Below are 23205 nucleotides of genomic sequence, written 5' to 3' on the forward strand. Positions count from 1 at the left end.
GAGGGGTCGGGTCTGTGTGAGGGAGCCCCTACCAGCAGCAAAGGAGGATGGGTCAGCATTGGAGAAGGTCAGATTGGCAGTTGAGGAGGCTGTGTGGCGAAGTGGGCAGAATTGGAGCCAGTTACAGCAGGAGGGTGATGGTGATGGCAGCAGTTGAAGACTCGTTGAATCCAACAAGCAGCATGGGAGTGGTGGAGGAGAAGGCAGCTCCATGGGCACCCAACACAGCACCAATGCAGTGACAGGGGCAGCTGCAAAGGAGCTAACAGCAACAGGTCACTGGGACATTGGCAGGCAATGGGCAGCAGGTTTGTGGGATCTGAGCAGAGAAGCATCGGGCTTGGCTGGGTGAGCAACAGATTGCTAGCAGCAAAGCTAGCACTACATGTTACTGTGGCAGCTGCTGGAGATGTGGTTAACAACAGCAACTCCATGTGCTTATTTGATTGTCAGATTGTTTTCCTGTATATCTTGCAGTAGCGAGTGAGGCGGCAGGCTGAGGTTCATGCCTGTTTTGCTTGGAGGTGGATCCCAGGCTGATATGATTTTTACAGTAAGAACCAGTTTGCAATGTTTCATTGGGGAGTTTGAAAGATGCCTCACTGAACTGATGTTTATTCTCTGGAGTGTAGTGCACAATCCATGTTTCCTCACTGATTACAATGTGACTCAAGAATCTGCATCATCCTTGTGATAGCACTCCAAAATGGACACAGAATACCTGAGCACTCTTCACAATTGGCAGGATTACTGACTGACATGGTGACAAATGAAGCAGTACAACCATGCAACCAACAGTGGTAGAGACATGAAACGTAATGGTGGCATAGTAAGAGCCTGGCCAAGGGTGGCCAACTTTGAAAGGATGTCATGTGACGGGATGTGCAGACATGATGCGCTACTGGTTCTTATTTTAAAAATGACCCTCGTACAATCCTTTAATGTTGATTTAGCATGAAACCTCAGTTTCCTTCCTTTTTTGTGAATCCCATACAATCCCATGTGTGTGAAAGGAATTGTGGAATACAATATACACATGTTTCAAGGGGGAATTTATAGTAAAAACTGAAAGCACACATTAAAGATGACATAGCATTGCCCAGTGATGATAGAGAACAGCTGAAGCATATGATGTTGTGTTAAGAAAGGAAGAGAGACAGATATCAAATTGATGGTGTCACAAATTGGCCTTTTGTTTGGGCACACCATTCCAATTAGTCTTGGTGCACTGCTGTATTTGCTATGCTGACAGAGTAATTCATCTCCTTCAAGAATAAGTCACTCATATAAATGATACATTGATCAAACAGTCCATGGGTGTACTGCCAGTTGTAATATCCTTCCTCCTTCCTTCTTCCATCTATTGTCTACATTAAACAATGCCCAGTCCAGGTAATTAATAAGCAAAGTCCTTTATGGAGATTTGAGAGGAGCAAAAATTACAATAAACTTTAAAGTTTCCTTAGCTTGTCATGTTGAGATGGCTCCAGTTCTTCTAGTCTATAAGTCTTGTTCTTGAAATTGAAAATCTAACATCAGGTTCTTATGGTTGGATTGAACTAAATAAATTGGAAGATTGTTGTTGCAGACTTTTTTATGTGAATATGTTTCCCGTTGATTTCCCACATTTTAGTGTATTATACAGTATTTTGACTTTCAAATTAACAAAGCCGAAATTACATTGTTCGCACCTATTTTTCAAAAACATGTCTGATCATATGAGAGACAAGCTTACGACTTCCACACTTTGTGGAAATAACAACATTCCAAAGGGTTTACAATTTTTCTCAATAAATGAGTTCCTACTAGTTTTTGTCCCATTATTAATTTTGATTATTATTTCATAAATGAATCCAGAAATAAACATAGTAAACAGCACAGGATTGTGTAATTAATAATAGAAATTTTAAGTGTGCAAATAATTTGTAATTTCAAATGTTTCTAAAAAGAAAAAAAAATAACTGTACATCCAGAACTAATACTTATTGATTATAACGTTGAAACCAAAATATTTTATAAAGTAATTCCTATTCATAAATTTTAGCTTGAAATATAACATACTGTGTATAAAATTACATGAAAGTTTTCAGAAGAGCAACTGAGATAATATTGACCTGTCCAAAATTCGAAAAATAATACGAGGGTAATCCCAAAAGTAAGGTCTCCTATTTTTTTATAAGTACATAGACCTGTTTATTTCTATAATGGTTTAAATCAGTTTACAACTTGAACATTTAGATATTTTTCAACATAATCACCATTTCTGTCAATGCATTTTTGTAGACGCTGTGGCAGTTTTTGTATGCACATGTCATACCAGCTCGCCGCCATGCCATTCAGAAAGTTATAAACCTCTGCTTTTACCTCGTCGTCGGAGCTGAATCAATTTCCAGCCAAATGTTCTTTTAACTTAGGGAACAGGTGATAGTCACTGGGCACCAAGTCAGGAGTGTAAGGTGGGTGAGTGATTATGTTCCACTGAAACTGTTGCAGGTGAGCAACGGTTTCCCGAGCAATGTGTGGGCGAGTGTTGTCATGGAGAATGCATATGCCCTTGCTCAACATTCCTCTTCTCCAGTTCTGTGTTGCCCATTTGAGTTTTTTCAGAGTCTCACAGTACCTGTCAGCGTTAATTGTGGTCCCAGTAGGCATGAAGTTGACCAACAATACCCCTTTCTGATCCCAAAAAATGGTTGTCATCACTTTACCGGCAGACTGTGTTTGTTTGAATTTCCATGGCTTTGGTGAAGAACGATGCCACCACTGGCATGATTGTTGCTTAGTCTCAGGTGTAAAGTGGTGTGCCCAGGTTTCATCACCCGTGACAATTGAGTCCAGAACGTTTTCCTGTTCGGCTGCAAGGCAGTGAAGAAATGCGCAGGAAGCATCAACTCGTTGCCACATGTGGTCCTAAGTCAGCATACATGGCACCCATCTTGAGCACACCTTCCAGTAGTTCAATGTTCCCGTTAAAATTCTGTGACCGGTGCTTCGGGAAACCTCAGGAACCAACGTGCAATGATCATCCAGGGTGATCCGTCGATGTTCATGTATCCTTTGTTTGACCTTCAACACTGTCTCCTCAGAAACTGATGGTCTCCCGCTCCTTTGTTCATCGCGAATTTCGGTCCGACCAGCTACAAACTCTCTACACCACTTGTGAACATTTTTGACATCCATGCATGACTCACCATTCACTTCCATCTATTGGTGATGGATTTCAACTAGTGCAGTGCCCTTTGTGTTCAAAAACCAAATAACTGCGCGCAATTCGCACTTGGCAGTAACATCCAATGGGAGCTTCATTCTCAATGGCTGCCAAGCCAAGACTGAGCGCCTCAGTGTGGCATGTGTATGTTTACACACAGTGCGTGAAGCACTCTTCATAACAGTGTGACCAACTCCCACACAAACAGAGTTCTGTACTTATAAAAAAATAGGAGGCCTTACTTTTGGTATTACCCTCATATTAATAGTGTCCAATGGGCACTATGGACTGGCAGTACACCCGTGAACTGTTCAGACATCAATATCAGTGTTTCTAATACTTCTCTTGAAATTTTAAAGAAATGGTTGTATGGTTTTCCATCTGTTGTTAGTTACTTTGCAATTCAAAACTTCTATTGTATCTGAAATGCTAAGTTTCACTATCAGTTTTGGCTGATGGCAGTAAGATGTGGACTTTCTGTGTGAAAATCGTTCAAAAACTGATGGTTGCTAAGTGAGCAATAGGACATGTTTGACAGGATTCACTGTGGGAGGCAAGAACGCAAAGAAACAATCAGAGGGAAAACTAGAGTGGAAGGTATAATTATGATTGCAATGAAAATAAACTGTAGGTGAATGGAATTGTAATGAGAGAACTGAATGATAGATGAACCAAGAAAGTTCTATGCTGGAATCTAAGAGATAAAAAAAGACTGTGATGGCAATATAATTTAAGGTAGAAGATGATATTAGAAATTATCCTTGGGCAACATTGAAATGTGTAAAGTAATATGTAACGTATGGGGAATTTGTAAGAGACCTTTATCAAGCAGGTGGGGACCAAATGTCTGAATGTGTAAACGAAGTTTTTAATAAAGAAACTAAATGTCCTGTATGCTTCCATGATCACTGTGAATAATTTTATGAATAAAACTGTCTAGATTGCTTTCTTTATTATGCTGTTTTGGCTACTGCCATTATCAGGTATCAAAAACATAGAACTTTCAAAACAAGGTTCAGTGTGAATATTAAAAACCTATAACTACTCAGGGCGTCAACTAACTCTGAGTAGATATAGGTATTTAATATCGACACTGGACCTTATTTTGCAAGTTCTAAGTTCCTGATATTTGATGAGGGCAATAGGCAAAATGATGTAATAAAGAAATTTATTAGGCAATAGAGATAGTTGTTTATGCAGCTACCATCTCAAATAAATAAACAAAGTGATAGCAAAATGTGTATAAAAAGAAACTTCAGCAAAAACAATATGGATATGTTTTACATTAAGCTAAATGAAATAAACTGGTCCCTAGATTATAATATTTCAAGTTCTGAGAACTTTAGAAGATTTATAGAAGCATTTTTAGCAGTATTCAATGAAGTATTTCCACGCAGCATTTGGCATAAAAAGACTAAAAATAAACCAAGCTGGATTACTCCAGGCATTAAAAGAATCTAGTATAAGAAAAAGAAACTTGCATAATGAACTGAAATTCAATACAAATCCAGACTTTGTTGAATATGTGAAACAATATGAAACTGTTTTCAAAAAGGTTGTAAAGGCCGCCAAAAGAATGTCTAACAATAAGTTCATCAGAGGTCATATGAACAAGTCAAAAGCTGTCTGGTCCATTATCAATTCTGAACTAGGTACATCAACAAACAGCCAGGAAATTTCAAAAATCAAAGACCAGGCTATTACCATTGTAAACTATGTTCAAATATCCAATTGCTTCAATAATTTTTTTATAAACATAGCTAAATCTAGTGTAAATGTGTCTACTTATAAGGATAATGTGGAGTTATTTGGCCTTACTCAAGATTCTGAACAGCTTCCTGCATTTACAAATGTTATACCGAAAGATGTGGAAGATGTTATATTATCCCTGAAAAACAAAAATTTTGCCAGATGGGATGGTATACCAACTAAAGTAATTAAAATGGTGTTGAAAAGAATATCACATCCTCTGACAGAAATAATTAATCAATCGTTTCAGCAAGGATGCTTTCCAGTATTACTGAAGTATGCTGAAGTAAGACCAGTACACAAAAAAGGCCCAAAAGAAGAAATGGGAAATTACAGAACTGCTTCTAACCTGTCAGTTTTCTCTAAGTTATTTGAAAAGCTTGCTGCAACACAGATACAAAATTTTGTCTCAAAATGTAATATCATCAATAAATATAAAATTGGGCTCCAAAAAGGAAAACGTACCTTAGATGCAATAAACACATTTGTTGAAAGAGTTAGCTCCTCATTGGATAACAGCACAAAGTTGCAGGTACCTTCTGCGACCTAAGCAAAGCATTCAGTTCATAGAATCACTCCATGCTGCTCTATAAATTAGACAGATATGGGATCAGTGGGAGTGCCCTCCAGTGGATGACTTCATATTTGAAGAACAGGACGCAAAGAGTTATAATAACATCTAACTCTGCAAATTACATATCAAAATGGGAAACTATCTCACTAAGTATTCCACAGGGCTACGTTCTGGGACCAATTCTCTTCCCATTTTCTATATATGATTTACCCTTGAACATCAATGCAAAGTCAGTCCTATTTGCAGATGACACTTCAGTGCTGATTGACAAAAAATAGCTCTGCAGAAATCAATGAATGTGTTGTAAACACTTTGGATTCTCTGGAAGTCTGGTTTCAATTAAATGGTCTGAAACTAAACATTACAAAAACACAACTCACAAAGTTCAAAACAAAACAATCTAAACCAAGTGAGATCTATGTCCTACATGAAATGAGAAGATAGAACCAGCAAGCACAGTGAAATTCTTAGGACTAAACTTGGATGAAAACTTAAGCTGGCAGGCACACTCAGAATATTTAGTTAACAAACTAAATAGCCTTTCTTTTGCAATGCCAGTGTTACATGATGTAATAGACACGGACAGCTGAAAAATTGTGTATCATAGTTACTTCAAATCTGTCATCAGATATGGCATAATTTTTTGGGGTAATTCAAGTTATATGGTATGGATATTAAAACTCCAAAAAAGGATCATTAGGAAGATGTGTGCCGCACATCCAAGAACCTCATGTCACCCATTGTTTAAAAAACGAAATATATTATCTGTCCCATCACTATACATTTTTTAAATTCTAATTTTCCTGTACAGTAAACCTGAACTTTTTGCAAAGAATTTCACTTCAAACACACTTACACAACGAGGCAAAAACAAAATTTTATGCTCCCTCCACTCCGATTAAAGCTATATTCTATGACTCCTCAACATGAGCATGAAAATATACAACAAATTAAAGGGCTGTGATATTCTGAACATGGAAATTGGTCATCTAAGGAAAAAATTACATGAACTCTTAGTGGAAAAATGTTATTATTCAGTGGAGGAGTTTATGAATGATGAAGTGATAATTTAAACAGGACAACTACCATCTCTGAAAAAAAAATGAAAAATGTAAAAGTATTGTACTGCTAGAAAATTGTTTGATAACTATACTTGTTATTATTTTTAAGTCTGTAAACTAAATCCCTAAAATTATATACTGACATGTCTCCAGTACAACAGATCACATGATCTGAATATTGTATGTTATGAGATGAAATAAATCAAATCAAATCAAATCAAATCATGAAAACAAGGAGTTTGGTGTGTCCTCAGTAGGGAAAAAGACTCTTACTGCACTTCAGTGTTGTGATTACTTCAGTTGGAGTTGAGCAGTACTCACCAGTAGAAGGCCATAGGCCAGAGAGCTTCCAGCGAGCTGAGCGATGATGTAGACAGCAGCGGCTGGTAGTGTGATGTCACCACGTAGTGCTGCTCCCAGTGTCACGGCTGGGTTCAGGTGGCCCTCCGAAACTTGATGGGTGAACTGCCGGCCCGAACACAGTTTTACTTACCATTCTGCAATGGATGACTTTCAGGTACACGAGGCATTAGGTAGAATTGAATTGAATTTTATTTGATCCTGTAAGATTACATTGTGTACAGGAAATGTACATGTAATATAGGACATGTCAAAGTATTAACATTCATTATCACTTATTTTTCTACACCTTTAGCTTACATTTTTACATCATTGATAATGAATAACAATATATACAAATTTAATGGCATAAGTATTCTACAACACTGTAAAACTCTTTTTCAATGAGATAGTCTTTAAGTTTCTTTGGAAAGTCATTGTGAAGTACACCATCTTGCAGGTTTTTAGGCAGACTTCTTAGTAGTCTGATACCAGAGTACTGACAACATGATATTATTACCATTGCTTGATCTGTGAGTGTGCCCTGATGGTTAAGAGTGGAAGTGTCAGACCACTGATCATAATGTCTAGGGTCAACAACAAAATGCAGTAGATCAGATAGGTTACCATAGAATGTTGTGACACTGTGGATCATGTTATTGTCTTGGGGACATAACTTAACGGCTATTGATATTACTGTGAAGGCATTATTCTGGAGAATTTAGAGGTGCAAGAGATTGGTGTCAGATGTCATAGAGCACACTTCTGACTCATACAGGATAATTGGAACCAAGAGCTGATGCTAGAGCAGCAGCTAGAAGGTGTTGAAATTCTGACAATCAATGTAGTGGGTTTGTGAACAGTGGGACTGTGATCTATATGCAAGGACTGAGAACTTTGCCACAATTTCGCTTTTGCTTGTTTAAAGAGTGTCCCAGGAGGAGTGGTCAGTGTTCAGGGATATGAGAGGAACTAAAAGTAAATACATAGCTACAATGTTAAGAAACTGTACTAAAATTGGCTTAGCTGTTTGGAAAGTAATAAATAGCTTTAGCGATTGTAAGAACAAATCAACTAGTGATCTTACCATAAACCATAAAGGGCGTATCATGAAATCCCAAAACCAGATCACAAATGTTTTTAATGAGCACTTTTCTTCTGTTGGAAAATCCATCAGTGGCCATTCCTACAATCTTCTGTATAGATGTAAGGATATTCCAACCAAAAAAAAGCATATACTTGGCCCCAAGTGACAGCAAGGAAATATAAAAAACACAGTGAGGACATTAAAAGATACAAAATCAGCAAGCCATGATGGATTGTCTATCAACACACTGAAAAGGCACATAGACAACATAACTGATGCATTGTGACAGCAGTAAATGATATAATTGCATCAAGTTGTTTCCCAGATAGTCTAAAGGCAGCACAAGTAACCCCAATTCACAAGAAAGGTCATAAATTTGAAACTGAAAATTACCACCCCATCTTAATTTTACCTGCATTTTTAAGGTAGTTGAGGAGGTTATTTATAGTAGATTGTGACATTCATGAGTCAACACAACTTACTATTTGAAAATCAAAATGGCTTTATGAAAAACAAGTCAACTTCAGTAGCTGCAGCACAATTAATAGACAAGGAGTATGTTACTGGAGTGTTCCTTGATCTAGAAAAGCTTTTGGTTGTGTCAACACCATCATGTTACTTGACAAGTTATGGATCCTGGGTATTAGAGAAACCAGCTATGAGTTAATAAAACCACATATGAGCAATAGAAAACAGTTTATCTTGCGTAAAACAAACAGTGGGTCTTTCAAATCCAAAATTACTGATTTTGAATATGGAGTGCCACAAGGTTTTGTCTTGAGACCGCTTCTTTTCTTGATTTATGTTAATGATATACAGTATTGTTCCTCTAACTGTAAAAAAAACTATTGTATGTGGACAAACCATCAATTGTGTGCAAACACAAAGCCTATGACAGTCTGGAAGTGCTGTGCAATGGTATAACCAAGGAAATAGTCAAGTATTTCAATGAAAGCCATCTAAATGTAAGTACTTCAAAGACTGCAATAATGGAATTTAACACAAGGCCCCATGACGCACTCATCATACAGCCTCCATCACGGTTATGATCATTTTCGTACACCACCAGCATCACCATTATATCATAGCATCATTAATATTATCATCTGTAATAATATTTTAATGGTAATATAGAATCATGTAAAGCATTTTAAAACTAATGAAAATTGTCCACCAATGTGTTTTTCAAAAAACATCATTTATTGTCATCTGTTTTGAAATTTCTTTTAGATACATATAATCACTGGCTGAAAAGCAGTTTTATCTGCTGCCAGTCCCACATTTCGAGGAGAACTAAAAGAACAAAAATAGCCACTGTCAGTCTTTGATAGCTCAACTGAAGATGGCTGACACATTCGTGATAGTGAATGACAGCTGGCTGCACACCATTGCGAAACCTGTTGTGCATGGCAGTCTTTAATTTCATCTTCCCAAACGTTTCTTGACCAGAAGTTCTTTAAATTTTATGAAAAGGAGAAAATCATTAGGAGCAAAATCTGGACTGTAGGGTGGGTGATAAATAATTTCCAATCCAAACTGATCCAGTGAGGCTCTGATTGCAGCAGCAGTAGTGTGAGAATGGACATAGTCATGAAAAAACGCAATAACACAAGATTTTGTGTTGCTCACTGTAATTTTCTCAGGGTACCACAGTATCGGTCTGCACTGCTCATGTGGTGCAATGCGCAGGGCACTAGTTTGCGAGACAGGAAGGTGGCTCAGACCTGTATCGAATCTGCACAGCAGATTAATGACCGTGGCTGACACACCAACCAGCCTGATGGTCATTTATAGGTGAGTTCCCGTACTCATTTAGGCAAATACTTGGCTGATTCCCACCTTTCAACTCAGGAAACATAACACAGAAACAGTCAAAATACAATAACAAAATACAGAACAAAGTTCACACATTTCAGAGATACATAGCACACACAACTTCCCTTCCATAGATAACTGAAGACTGGAGAAGAAGAAGAATCGCAGTACCAATTTGCATTCATCATAGTGTCTATTCTGACAAGAAATCCACCAAGAAAACATTCTTACGATTCCAAAAAGCGAGTGCCATGAACTAGTGTTGATAGAGTTGGAAATTTCATGGTTTTACGGGTGATAGGGATCGATGTCACTTAGGCGTTAGGTGCTTCATCTCTGGAGTGAAGTTAGACCACTATTTCTTATCACCAGTGACAGTCTGATTAAGAAAGGCATTTCCTTCTGTTTGAAACCACATCAAAAACATCAGTGCTCCAGCCATTCTCCGTGTTTTGTGTTAACCACTATCTTGCTGGGGGACCCATAGTGCACTAATTTTTGTACAGCTGAGATGTTCAGGCACAGTTTCACCAAGGAAAGACCAAAAAATTCTTGGGAAAAAGAAAAACTGTAACCCCCTCTAGAGTTACACATCTTTCTTGTATAATTTCGTTCACTTGATTCTTAAAATCATATGTGATGAGTGAATGATGTGCAGGTCAAGTTCTGAGGTGCAAATTTAATTGTCCAGCACTGAAAATTTCACATTACTTCATATAATTGACAGTAAATTTGTGATAGTTTCAACTTCCAAACATTTAACACTTTTGACCTCACAGTCAGTTTGTGTTAAAATCTCACAAAATGCACAATGACTTATATTTTTATTGGCACTTGTAGATCATTGTGAAAGGATATCAAAGAAACCAGTTGACCTAACAACAATATGCTCAGCGAGAACACACAACAGATTATTGACACCTGGAGTACCCTTGTACATAACCATAAGCAATAAAAATGCAATGAGAAAATAAGGAATTTGGAAATTATGGCATTCCCAGACTGGAATTGTTTAACATATATGGGAAAAAAGCTGCTGTCTCTATTATAATTAAGAAAGCTTTGAGCACTTACCCTCTATGGGTATGGTGCTGCATATGAAATAATATATACCAAGTGGGAACTGTTATATTTGGAACATATTCACCAAATGAGAATATGCCACAGCAAACCAAGAGCAAGAATTTGACTAGATGGAGAGACAATGGACAGAACTGAAAGAAGATGGCTAAGCTGAAATGCACATTCATTGAATCTGACAGACTAACATTACTCACATAATGTGACATTCTGGAGACCAAAAATCTGCTCTATAGGAATTAATGAGGGTTTCTAAAACAATGATCGTGTGAAATGCAGCTCATTCTGTCCCTCCTTGAGACCCTAAAGTAGTAGATACAGGCAACCAGGTAAATGCTGTGTTCCTTCACTTCCAGAAGGAAGTTTTGCACTGTTGCCTAATGAACAAAATACGAGTGGACCATCAGACCAACTGAGTGAGTGGATTGAAGAGTTTCTAGCAAACAGAACACAGCGTGTCATTCTCAACAGAGTGATGTCTTCAGACGTAAAAGTAACTTTAGGTGTGCCCCAAGGGAGTAGTTTTCCTAAAATATATAAATGATCTAGCAGACAACGTCAGAAGTTTCATGAGGCTTTTGCGAATGATGCTGTTGGAGATAGAGGAAACACATTGCTAGAAAATTGTAGAGAAATGCAGGAAGACCTGCAGAGCAACTGACCCTCAACATAAACAAATGTAAGGCACTGCATGTACACAGACAGAGAGACCCTTTACTGGATAATTACACAACTGTAGAAAAGTCTCTGAAAGCAGTTACTTCCATAGAACATCTAGGAGTATCAACATGGAGTGATTTGAAGTGGAACAATCACATAAAATTAACTGCAGGTATTCCAGATGTCACACAGATTCAATGGAAGAATCTTGAGGAAATGTAGTTCATCAACAAAGGAAGTAGCTTACAAAACACTACTTTGACTAGTTCTTAATTATTTCTTGTCAGTCTGGAAAACAGAGAAGATCTGAAGGAGAGCAACAAATTTCGTTACAGGTTCCTTTAGTAAAAGCAAAAGCACCACAGAGATGCTCAGCCAACTCCATTGGCAGACACTGCAAGAGAGGCATTCTGCATTGTGGACTGGTCTACTGTTAAAGTTCCAAGAGTGTATGTTCCTAGAAGAGTCAACCAATATATTGCTTTCTCCTGCTTATGTTTCATGAAAAGACCATGAAGATAAAAGAAGAGAGATCTGAGTCCACATGCAGGCTTACTAGCAATCATACTTCCCACAAACCAATGGAAACTGAAACAGGAAAAAGGGGAAGTGATGTTGGTACACACAGTACCCTCCGCCAAACTCTCTAATGTGGCTTGTGGAATATAGACGTAGATGTAGATTTAGTTTAGATGTAGATGAAGAAGAGTGGAGGCAGACGTGACATATTATGAGGTGTGATTGGAAAGTTTTAAGAGTGGGCTTATAATTGTACAGTGGTGGTACTTACATGGTACTGTCCCCTTCTGACTGAACACACCAACTCCAACAATGTTTCCACTTTTGGAAACATCCCTGGAAACTTTTTCCTGAAGTGTGTTATGGACACTCTGGGTTTTTGCCTGGATGTCTTCAATCGAGTCAAATCCCTTCCTTTCCAGTGAAAATTTCAGTTTAGAAAACAGGTGGAATTCTGCAAGGGCCAAATCAGGAATATGGTGGCAGTGGAAGCACAGGAATTTTGAATTTGGTCAAGAATTCAATGGGAGCTTTGTCATGGTGTAGCACCCAACTCCTGTCTTTTTACAATCCAGGCCTTTTCTTCTGCACCTTTTCACACAAACACTCAAGGACACACTTGTAGTATTCCTGGTTAACTGTCTGTCCTCCAGGGGTAAGTTCATGATGCACAATACCACTCGAATCAGAAAAAGTCACCAACATTGTTTTCACCTTCGACCAACTTTGCTGTGCTTTTTTCCATCGTGGTGAATCTGAAGTCTTCCACTGCAAAGACTGCACTTTGGTTTCAGGTTCATATCCATATACCCACAGTTTGTCACCTGTAATTATCCTATTTAACAAATTTGGGTCATTTTTAGTCCGATTAATCAATTCTTGGCACACTTAAAGTTGGTATTGTCTCTAGATACTTGATAAAACTTTTGGAATGAATTTTGTGGATACTCGATGCATGTTCAAATCTTCAGTTAAAATTGACTCAACTGCATAGAAACTTAAATTAAGTTCATCAGCCATCTCCCTAATTGTAAGTCTATGATCAGAGCGCACTAAGTCGTGTACTTCCACAACATTTTTGAGGCGGATGGACGGCCGGACCGTGGTTCATCTTCAAATGATTCGCAGCCATTTTTAAATCTGTTGAATCAGACAAAAACATTTGACTGGTTCATACAATTATCTCCAAAAGTTGTCCAAAAGGATTTTTCTGTTGCATGGCAATGCATCTGCGCACACGTCCAATGTTGTGGCTGCTAAACTGACGACCCTGGGCTTCCAACTGGTCAACTATCCTCTCTACTTGCCACACCTAGCCTCCTCAGACTGTTATCCGTATCTAAGCTTAAAGAAACACCTGAAGGGTAACTGTATTATATTGTATTATATGTTAACTGGGGACCTAGAAACGACGGTGGGACTCCATCCCACCACAGTCGCAGTGGTCCACAACCCCACAACGACTACCACAGTCCACTTCACCTCTCCGCCGCCCCACACCGAACCACTCTTTCACGTTATTGTGTAGTCCAGCCCCCAGTGGATCCCCCCCCTTCCAGACGAGTGTAACCCCCATGTTTGCATGGCAGAGTAATGGTGGAGTACGTGTACGTGGAGATCTTGTTTGCACAGCAATCGCCGACCTAGTGTAGCTGAGGCGGAATAAGGGGAACCATCCCGCATTTGCCGAGGCAAATGGAAAACCGCCTAAAAACCATCCACAGACTGGCCAGCTCACTGGACCTCGACACAAACCTGCTGGGCGGATTTGTGCCGGGGACCAGGTGCTCCTTACACTACATGGCTAACTGGGCGGGCAAGGGTAACTGTATGCAGAACACTGAAGCTGTCAAACAGACTACTGAGAGCTGGTTTCACGACCACCACATAACTTATTTGCAAATACTAAAAAAGCTGCAACAACGATGCACCAACTGTATCAATCTCAGGGGAGAGTGTGTCGAATAAATGGGTAAAATCAAAACCTTAGTGTTGTTCTTTCTACGCAGAGACAGAAATTATTCGGCACCCCGTTGTATACTGCACCGACTTACTGGCTCCCAAATCTAAGTCATACTCTCCACCTGAACTTATAAGGCAGGAAGCCTTGTTACAGGACAATAAGAAGATACTGGGCAACCCAGAGCTTCCCATTCATGACTATCCCATTTTTCACATGTGACAGTTTAAAATCTAGACAACTAACAATAAAAACTGCTACAGAACTTCTTGATGAAATATTTGATACATGCAGTAAATGGACGCAAATGCAAATCAAGCATTAACAGGAGTAGGAACAGACCTGAACGCCTGGTCCCCGGCACATATCCGCCCAGCGGATTTGTGTTGAGGTCCAGTGAACTGGCCAGTCTGTGGATGGTTTTTAGGTGGTTTTCCATCTGCCTTGGCGAATGCGGGCTGGTTCTCCTTATTCTGCCTCTGTTACACTATGTCGGCGATTGCTGCACAAACAAGTTCTCCACGTACGCGTACACAACCATTAATCTACCATGCAAAAATAGGGGTTACACTCGGCTAGTGTGAGACGTTCCCTGGAGTGTCCACTGGGGGCCGAACCGCACAATAACCCTTGGTTCGGTGTGGCGGCGGAGGGGTGAAGTGGACTGCGGTAGTCATCGCGGGGTTGTGGGTCATTCCGGCTGCAGCGGGGATGGAGCCTCTCCGTCATTTCTAGGTCCCCGGCTAACATACAATACAAGCTGATACGCTGTTTTGTTACCTGAAAAGATGTATGTATTACATACTACGTAATTTTTATGTAGTTTACGTAACTAAAAATACATTTTAATTACCGGTCGTGGACGCTGAATAGAATACGAAAAGAACCAGAAATTCAGAGTTCAAAAAAGGTTTGAAATAGATCAAGAATGGGCGTGTGAAGCAAACAAAATGCACGACAACAGCTCGATACTGAACTACAAGCAGTCGGCAGTGGAACTGCGACGAGTGGCCATGCGAGGACGAGTCCGGCTGAGTGAGACCGAGACAGAAGGGAACGGGACCGAGACTGGGAATGAGACCGGCCAACGTGCCGTTGCGAGAACGAGACCGACCATTTCCCGTTCCCGGGAACTATAAGCAGAAAGCCGCGACCGAAGTGAAACATGAAATTAGAATTCATTCCTCGCTCATTCCGTTCATCTTGGAAAACCGTTCCTTTGGACCCGGTAGTTCCCGAACGACCCATCTCTACTCAGAACGTCAAGTAGGAAAGCAGTATAGCCTTCAGCTGATAGGAAGCAACCTCTAACAAGGTGATTAGTTAAAGTATAGCCTATGTGATGCCTCTATAGCTCTCTGTTTCTAGTTGTATTCCTCCTGACTATGAAGACTCTTGTACCACCAGTTAAGTGCAATATATTATTTTTTACCAACGACTTCTAATTATTTTAGTCATTACAGACCCAGACCATGCAGCCAGCTCCTTACCGACTTCACTGACAAACCTGCTTTATATCCAAAGAAGAGATTTGTATGTTTCTATTTAGCACTGGGCACCAGTCATTCACACTGGCGACGATTCGTTCGTCGTCATCGTAACACTGATAAATTACATTTAATATTACAAACTATTGTACTGTATGTGTAAAATATTTGCACACTCTGTTTTATCTATTTTTCACTAATACCATTGTTTTAGGTTTGTATAACAACAAAATGTGTTCTGCCATATGCTAAATAAATGAGCCAAGAATTACGCTAGTGAACATAAAGAATAAATGACACGAAAATACTGCAGCACATCCATTAGCACGATCAGATCTTAAGCTTTGTAAGTAAAGCGTTCCAAATGGAATCAAAACTGAATAACTGATATTTAAAGTTTATTTCCCACTTTTCCACTAAAATAAGTATGATCACTGGCGTTTCTTGATGGTTAAATAAGTATAACACTGGCGTTTCTTGATGGTTGTTTTTGTTGATATGTAACAGAATTTTCTCAGTTGTTCTGACTGTACTCCAATTTCAGAGTTCTAATTTTCAGTATCAACCTAACATTGCTGATACATGAATTAACATATAAAGGGCAATCAAATGAAAATCGAAAGGCCACCACAACAGGACAAGGAATGGTTCTATTCAAAAGTAATCATCACACGCATTAAGACATTTATCCCATTGGGAGACGAGACCATCAATTCCCGTTTACTAGACCGTAACAGGAAGTTTCCTCTGCTCATAGAGTTCCTCGAACGTGGAACAACTATTAATACGTGGGGCTATGGTAAAGACACTCCGCAGAAACTGTGGTCCGCAATAAAGTGAAACCGCCTAGGAATGCTGTCGGACAGAAGCATCTTGTTCCACAACAATTACGCCCGCCTCCCCTCCACCTACCCCTACCCCCTCTAACACTCCACCGCCCCCTCCCCCACCACCCTGCCGCCGACTGCCTGCCAATACTGCCAATCGGACGAAAGCTGCGCTTCAGCAGATTGGTCGGAAACAATGCAACATCCTCCTTGCAGCCCGGATCTTTCACCGTGTGATTTTCACAGCTTTGGCGACCTGAAGAAAGATGCATGAACATCGGTTTCAGTTGGACAAGGAAATGCAAGAAGTGGGAGCAGCTGTGAATCCATCAGCGGCCAACCGCGTTGCGTTCTACGAAACAAAAATTGATCATCTCGTCTTTCAGTGTCTTAAGACGTCTGGTGATTACTTTTCAATAGAATATTCCATGGCCCCGTTTTTCCCATTGTTTGGTTTTCATTTGACTGCCCCTTATATCTCTTTTCTACATTTTGTAGTTTTGTTTCATAAGTCGTTGGATGCGCTGAATTTAACAGTATGTGGATTTAATCCCAGACTAATACCGCAAAAGAAGTGCATCCATAATCTTATTTTTGATGTCCATAATCTCATTATGGCGATGAAATTCAGTTCCATCTCATGTAATCAGTTCTATATAAAAAAAACAGCATTTTTAGATTGATTTATTGTTTATTCATCCCATAGGTCAGTTAAGTATGCAGTTGTACTGTAAGCACGGGATAAGTCAATTGCAGCACAGCCAAAGTTAACATGCATTGTTATTTACAGAATAAACAGAGCGTTACAGCGTAACAAATTACAACAGCTGAAAGTCAAAACATAGTGACTCATCTGGAAATTACAGTTACATGAAGAGAAACGGAATATACTGATTTAAAGCATCAGAACTTCATTTGTAGAAACTGATTGACAGAGTAGAAGCAATGACACAGAAGTATCAACATGAGCCATCCGCTAGGCATAAACATATGACACATATGATCACCAAAGTTTGACATCAGCCCTTCTGTCTGTGAGTGCAAGTGAGTTCTGCAGGAAAGGGTTGGACGAATGCTGCCCCACTTTCCTCTGTTACTCTCGTAACATTACATAAAAAGCGCTAAGAAGGACGCAACAACATCTGTCAGGGGTTCGACAAAGCAGTTAAGACAGTGAAACAAATTGATTCAGCGAATGTAGCAGCAGTGAAGACTGATGACAACTTGTGAAGAGCAGAACTAGTTCAGTTATGTCAAAAAGCAGAGCCCCTCCTCGACGTCAAAAATGCTCCACCTCGCTAGGCTGGAGTCAATCGATGAGTAGAGTTGATGATGTTTATGTTATTCACTTACAATTCCCTGATTTTTGTATTGTAATATCTTGTGTATGGGATTTTTCCAGTACTGGTTGTACTCCTGCCGCTTTACTAGATGACCACAGATCCTTACACATGGATGATAGAAGACAGCCTCTCTAGTACCTTCTGCCGCGGAAGTCGAACACGCGCCTGAACAAATGGACGTGGTCAGCCCATAGAGGGCTCCGCCTCAGCGGCGGCTATTCTGCGCAGCGGCTCTCGTGCAGCGAGGGCGCCACCGCTATGCCACGTACAGACAGCGGCCAATAGCCGCTCCATCCGGTTTCGTATGTAGGGACCCGCTCTGCCCTAGTCCAGGCTCCTGTCTCAGTCTCCTCAAGCTCCTCTCTGGCCGTACATGGGGTCTGGACCCCTCCACCATCCTCCACACCTATAAATCCCTCATCCGCCCTATCCTTTGTTATGCCCATCCGGCTTGGATCTCTGCCCCCCCTACCTTTTATAAATCCCTCCAAATCCTTGAACGCCATGCTCTCCGCCTCGTCTATCGCATCCGTCTCCACTCCCCCACACGGATCCTGTACGATCTCATCCCCTTTCCCCACCTCCTCCTTTTCCTTGAAAGGATACGGATCCTGTACACCTCCCGTAAGCTCGATCCTCCCCACCTGCTAGTCTCCCCGATCCTCTCCCACCCCCGCCCGCTGCCGCACCTGTATTCCCACGTCCCACCCGGTCTCCATCTCTCAACCCTCCTTACCCTCTCCCAAGGTGGCTTCCACCAGCTCCCCCTCCCTGATGATGTCCTCCTCCCCTCCATCTACCTCTCCTATCAACTTTGACCCTGCCCCACCCCCCACTTCCAGTGTCCTTTCCTTTAGGCACCCTCCCTCCCTTCTCTTCCCTTCCCTTCTCTTTCCTTTTCCCCCGTCCCCTCCCTCCACCCCTCTTCCCCAGGGCTTCCCCTCCCCCTTCCTCCCTCCCCCTATCTCCCCTGCCCGAGGCATCTCTGCTCTCCCCTCTCACTCTCCCACTCCCCTTCCTCCTCCTCCTCTCTTGGCAGGTCCCCGGACTCGCACATGCACAGTGAACATTCGCGCGCCGGCGGTCATCGCCGTCAGTGTCTCGTGTGTGTGCCTTCCTTTGTGTTTAGTGTTTGTTCGCCGACACGCCGCCACTGTTCACGTGTACCGTCGCCATCATCCATGTTTTGTGCGCCGTGTCAACTAGTGTCAGTGATGTTTTCTCGTCCAGCGTGAACGGCTCCATGTTTTTTTTTTTGTTTTTTAGTGTCTACATTGTTTTGCCCGCCGTTTTGATTGTATTTTCTGTGCCCCCTCTACGTATTACTTATTGTAAATCTTAAGGCTGAAGAGCGGCGTACTCAGCTGCTGACAGCCCCCCTTGTAAGGTGATAAAAATCACAATAAAGAAGAAAAAAAAAGACCTAGTCCAGTCAGTCTGGTACTCGCTCTGGATTTCGTTTCTATCTCGGCAGTACTGCGTTCTGGTCATTGCTCGTTGTTGACATTTGCCTGGCTCTGGTTCTGAGTGGATTTACTGTTGGTGTTTGGTGTTGTGGTTTCCACAAGCCTCCATTGTTTATCTCTTCCTTGTTGTGTCGGTCATAGTCGGTCGTGGTCGGTTGTTGTCAGTTGTCGTTGGTCTGTCGTCTGACTCGTCCTGTGTTTACCCGGTGGTGTGTGCTCCACTCTCGGTGGCTTCCCCGCCTGGCGGCTCCGATCCGCAGCCCAAGGCGTTCCCGCAGTTGGTTTTGGTTACTATAGCCTCCAGTATGAGCCGCCACTGATGGCTAGTTCAATGGTCTACCAATACCGTTCCAGCCTGGAGCACAAACTGCTTTAAACTCCAACATCACTTGAGCCAGATGGCATACCACACTGGTGGGCCAGGATCAGCATTCAACACGACTTTACAGCATCCGACATCACTGTCTGTCTGATGGGACAATACAGGCTGAGACAGGGGAGAGACAGAGCACTCACAGAATGGCGTGTGAGTCACAGCACACACACACCATGGTCATTGCCATGCGTGATCTGAGTTGCCGATAGGGCGTGCCTTCCATATCACAGGCGAGAATCGTCCTCCTAGAATTCAAAGGCCTGAGCGCAGGGCTGATGCAGCGAGATACGGCAGCCTGAGCCAGCCCCTAGGTTCAGGAGATTCCTTGCCAGCTTGCTACGCCACCAGCTGCCACCGAAGATGTGGCAATCAGGTGTTTTCAGAAATATAAATGAAGTAATATTTAATCCTGTTTTATTGCATCTGATGATGCCACACAGGTTCCTTGGCCTAAACCCTGAGCAACGGTAGTGGTTTCCAGCCTGAGAGTGGGCGACCACTACAGCTGTTTCAATTTGACTTTTAATTTTATTGTTGATCTAACTGAGTTGAGGTCCACTGGAAGATGATTATACATTCAAGTGTACCTCTAGCGTTTCAGAAGGCGACTGTGTAAACCTACAAGATAAACAGAAAACCGACAGATATCACTGGATAGGGGTGTCTCGAAGTTTAGATTCGCAATACGTGCTACGGCATAGTTGTGGAACGCACCAGTATGGGACAGATGTGCCATAAAATGTAGACAAATCATGCACTCCATACGGTCGCGTCAAACTAGTTCATCCTGCAATTTGGCAAGCTGGTGAACAGATTTCAAAGCAAACTGCTCACATTGAACCTCCTCAGGCAGCAATGAATGGTACACACATGCTCTTCCACCCATAATTTTTGCCATGTCACAGACAGTGCCCATGTTGAGGATCTGTAACATGAGTTAAAAACTAGGAGAGGTGCCCTATCCACTCGTATGTCTATTTCCTATACTGTGTTGTAGTTTTCATGCAGGCATCTTCTGAATTTCTGGAGGTGCTTATGAAAAACCCCATAAACTTTATTCGCATGCATTTTTACACTGTTGTCATATGCTTTTCGCTGCAAGATAATTATATATTTTGATTTTCTTGCATTTTACACTATTGTCGTATAGCTCTGTACTGGATAGTGTGAAATGTAAATGACTTTTGTGTCTTGTGTCATAAGACGGCCATCGAAGTTCTTATGAAGAACTGTACTATGACGCTAGGGCTGAATTTTAAACTGTTTGAAAAGTGGCCTACAGTGTCCGTATTTCTTTTTAAATGACATTATTCTCACTGCTTGTTTCTTAAATTTAAAAATGGTATGACATTCAGGGCTACTGACCATAGAATCAGACGATAGCTCATAACAGACACAGATAAAGCATTGTAGACTTACTTTCAAGTGTCAACATTGGATCTATCGCTCAATCATGGCAATAAGGAACAGATTTTACTCAGCGTTTTTGATACCATGTCTGCACGTAATTTCAAGCTTAATGGTTTGTGGACAAAAAATTTTGTTTTCCGTATTGTGCTAATTTTGTTTCTTTCAATACGTACATGTGGACTGCGTAGATTGACATGGATGTGGGTGTTCATGATGATTGTTTTTTGTGCAATTATCAGCAAAGTGTTTGCCTCAAACCTAGACTGGACTGTGTGCTCGAAACTTGTAATCAATACATTTGCATCATATGTGTATAACAAATTAATTAGAATTAGTATGTGTTCTGGAAGGTTATTTATGAAGAAGATATAGAGAGCAGGGCCAAGAAAAGAGCCGTGTGGGGCACCACAGGATGTGGCGAATGTACTTTAGACTCTCGCTCACTCTTGTATAGATTTCTGTGGACGCTCATGAATGGGAAGTACCCTGTACTATGCATTTCACAGTGATTTGCAGATTAAGTAATCACAAAATATTTGGTTAAGTGAACCGAAACGGATTTTTATGCTATAAATTAAGGAGACAGATGTAGATCTGTGTACATACCTTCACTGCAGCGACGACGGCAAAGCCGAACGCGAGCGCGACCTGTACGAGCTCCGGCTCGCCATCTGGTGTGACCACGGCGGACATGCAGCCCAGGAAGACGACCAGGCCCAAGCCCAGGAACTCTGCGCACGCCACCGCCGCCATCCGCCTCACAGACAGCTGCCCAAACAAACGCGACTCTGAACCTGAAGCCTCCAGGCACACGGCACGCCGAGCACCTGCAGCACGTCAGACACCACGGACTGGTGACAGCTCTTGAAATTAGGGTCAGAAGAAACCTGAAAATCATGGGGGGGGGGGGGGGGGGGGAGGGGGAACGTGTAACTGTGATATGGTTTAATTATTTGCTGTTATGGCAGATGAAGATGGGTGCTTTGCAAACCCTCGCAAATCTTAGTTTGGGATAAATGCTGAGCCCAGTGCTTTGTTCTACACTCATGCTCATAAATTAAGGGTAATTGCAGAAAGTTGAGAAAACCATCCCGAAACACATGTGCTACAAAACGCCACTGTTTCCTGCGCATGTACCCCAACATCATTATGGGATATGATCACCATGCACACGTACACAGGCCGCACACTGGGTTTGCATACTCTGGATCAGGTGGTCGCGCAGCTGCTGGGGTATAGCCTCCCATTCTTGCACCAGTGCCTGTAGGAGCTCCTGAAGTGTCCTACGGGTGTGAAGACGTGCAGCGATACGTCGACCAAGAGCATCCCAGACGTGCTCAATGGGGTTTAGGTCTGGAGAACAGGCAGGCCACTCCATTCGGCTGATTTCTTCTGTTTCAAGGTACTCCTCCACGATGGCAGCTCGGTGGGGCCGTGTGTTATCATCTATCAGGAGAAAAGTGGGACCCACTGCACCCCTGAAAAGGCAGACATACCGGTGCAAAATGACGTCCCAATACACCTGACCTGTTACAGTTCCTCTGTCAAAGACATGCAGGGGAGAACGTGCACCAATCATAATCCCATCCCAGACCAGCAAACCACGACCTCCATATAGGTCCCTTTTAAGGACATTAAGGGGTTGGTATCGGGTTCCTGATTCACACCAGATGAAAACCCAGCGAGAATCACTGTTCAGACTATATCTGGACTCGTCCATGAACATAACCTGGGACCACTGTTCCAATGACCATGTACTGTCTTCTTGACACCAGGTTTTACAGGCTCTCCTGTGACCAGGGTTCTGTGGAATGCACCTTGCAGGTATCTGGGCGAATAAACCATGTCTGTTCAGTCGTCTGTAGACTGTGTGCCTGGAAACAACTGTTCCAGAGGTTGTGATGAGGTCCCGAGCAAGGCTACCTGCAGTACTTCATGGCCATCTGCAGGCACTGATGTTGAGATATCAGTTTTCTTGTGGTTTTGTACACTGTGGACGTCCCATACTGTAGCGCCTGGACACGTTTCCTGTCTGCTGGAATCGTTGCCATATTCTTGAGACCACACTTTGTGGCACACAGAGCACCCGTGTTACGACCTGCTGTGTTTGACCAGCCTCCAGTTGCCATAGTATTCTACCCCTCATGACGTCATCAATATGTGTTCTTTGAGCCATTTTCAACACACAGTCACTATTAGCACGTCTGCACACTTACTCGCTGCACTGTACTCTGACATGCACCA

General features: G+C 41.7%; 1 protein-coding gene across 1 annotated transcript in view; it reads right to left on the reverse strand.

Moving 5' to 3' along the window:
• The window catches only part of LOC124799111 (aquaporin-6-like), a 48201-nt gene extending 26487 nt beyond the window's left edge, over nucleotides 1-21714 (reverse strand). The window contains exons 1-2 of the mRNA XM_047262648.1: nucleotides 21568-21714; nucleotides 6914-7057 (exon numbers count right to left, since the gene is read on the reverse strand). Coding sequence (XP_047118604.1) covers nucleotides 6914-7057; nucleotides 21568-21714 — 291 coding nt within the window. The remainder of the gene's footprint in view (nucleotides 1-6913; nucleotides 7058-21567) is intronic.
• Between the last annotated feature and the right edge of the window lie 1491 nt (nucleotides 21715-23205).

The sequence above is a fragment of the Schistocerca piceifrons genome, chromosome 5 (genome assembly GCF_021461385.2).
Source record: "Schistocerca piceifrons isolate TAMUIC-IGC-003096 chromosome 5, iqSchPice1.1, whole genome shotgun sequence".
Lineage (NCBI taxonomy): Eukaryota > Metazoa > Arthropoda > Insecta > Orthoptera > Acrididae > Schistocerca > Schistocerca piceifrons.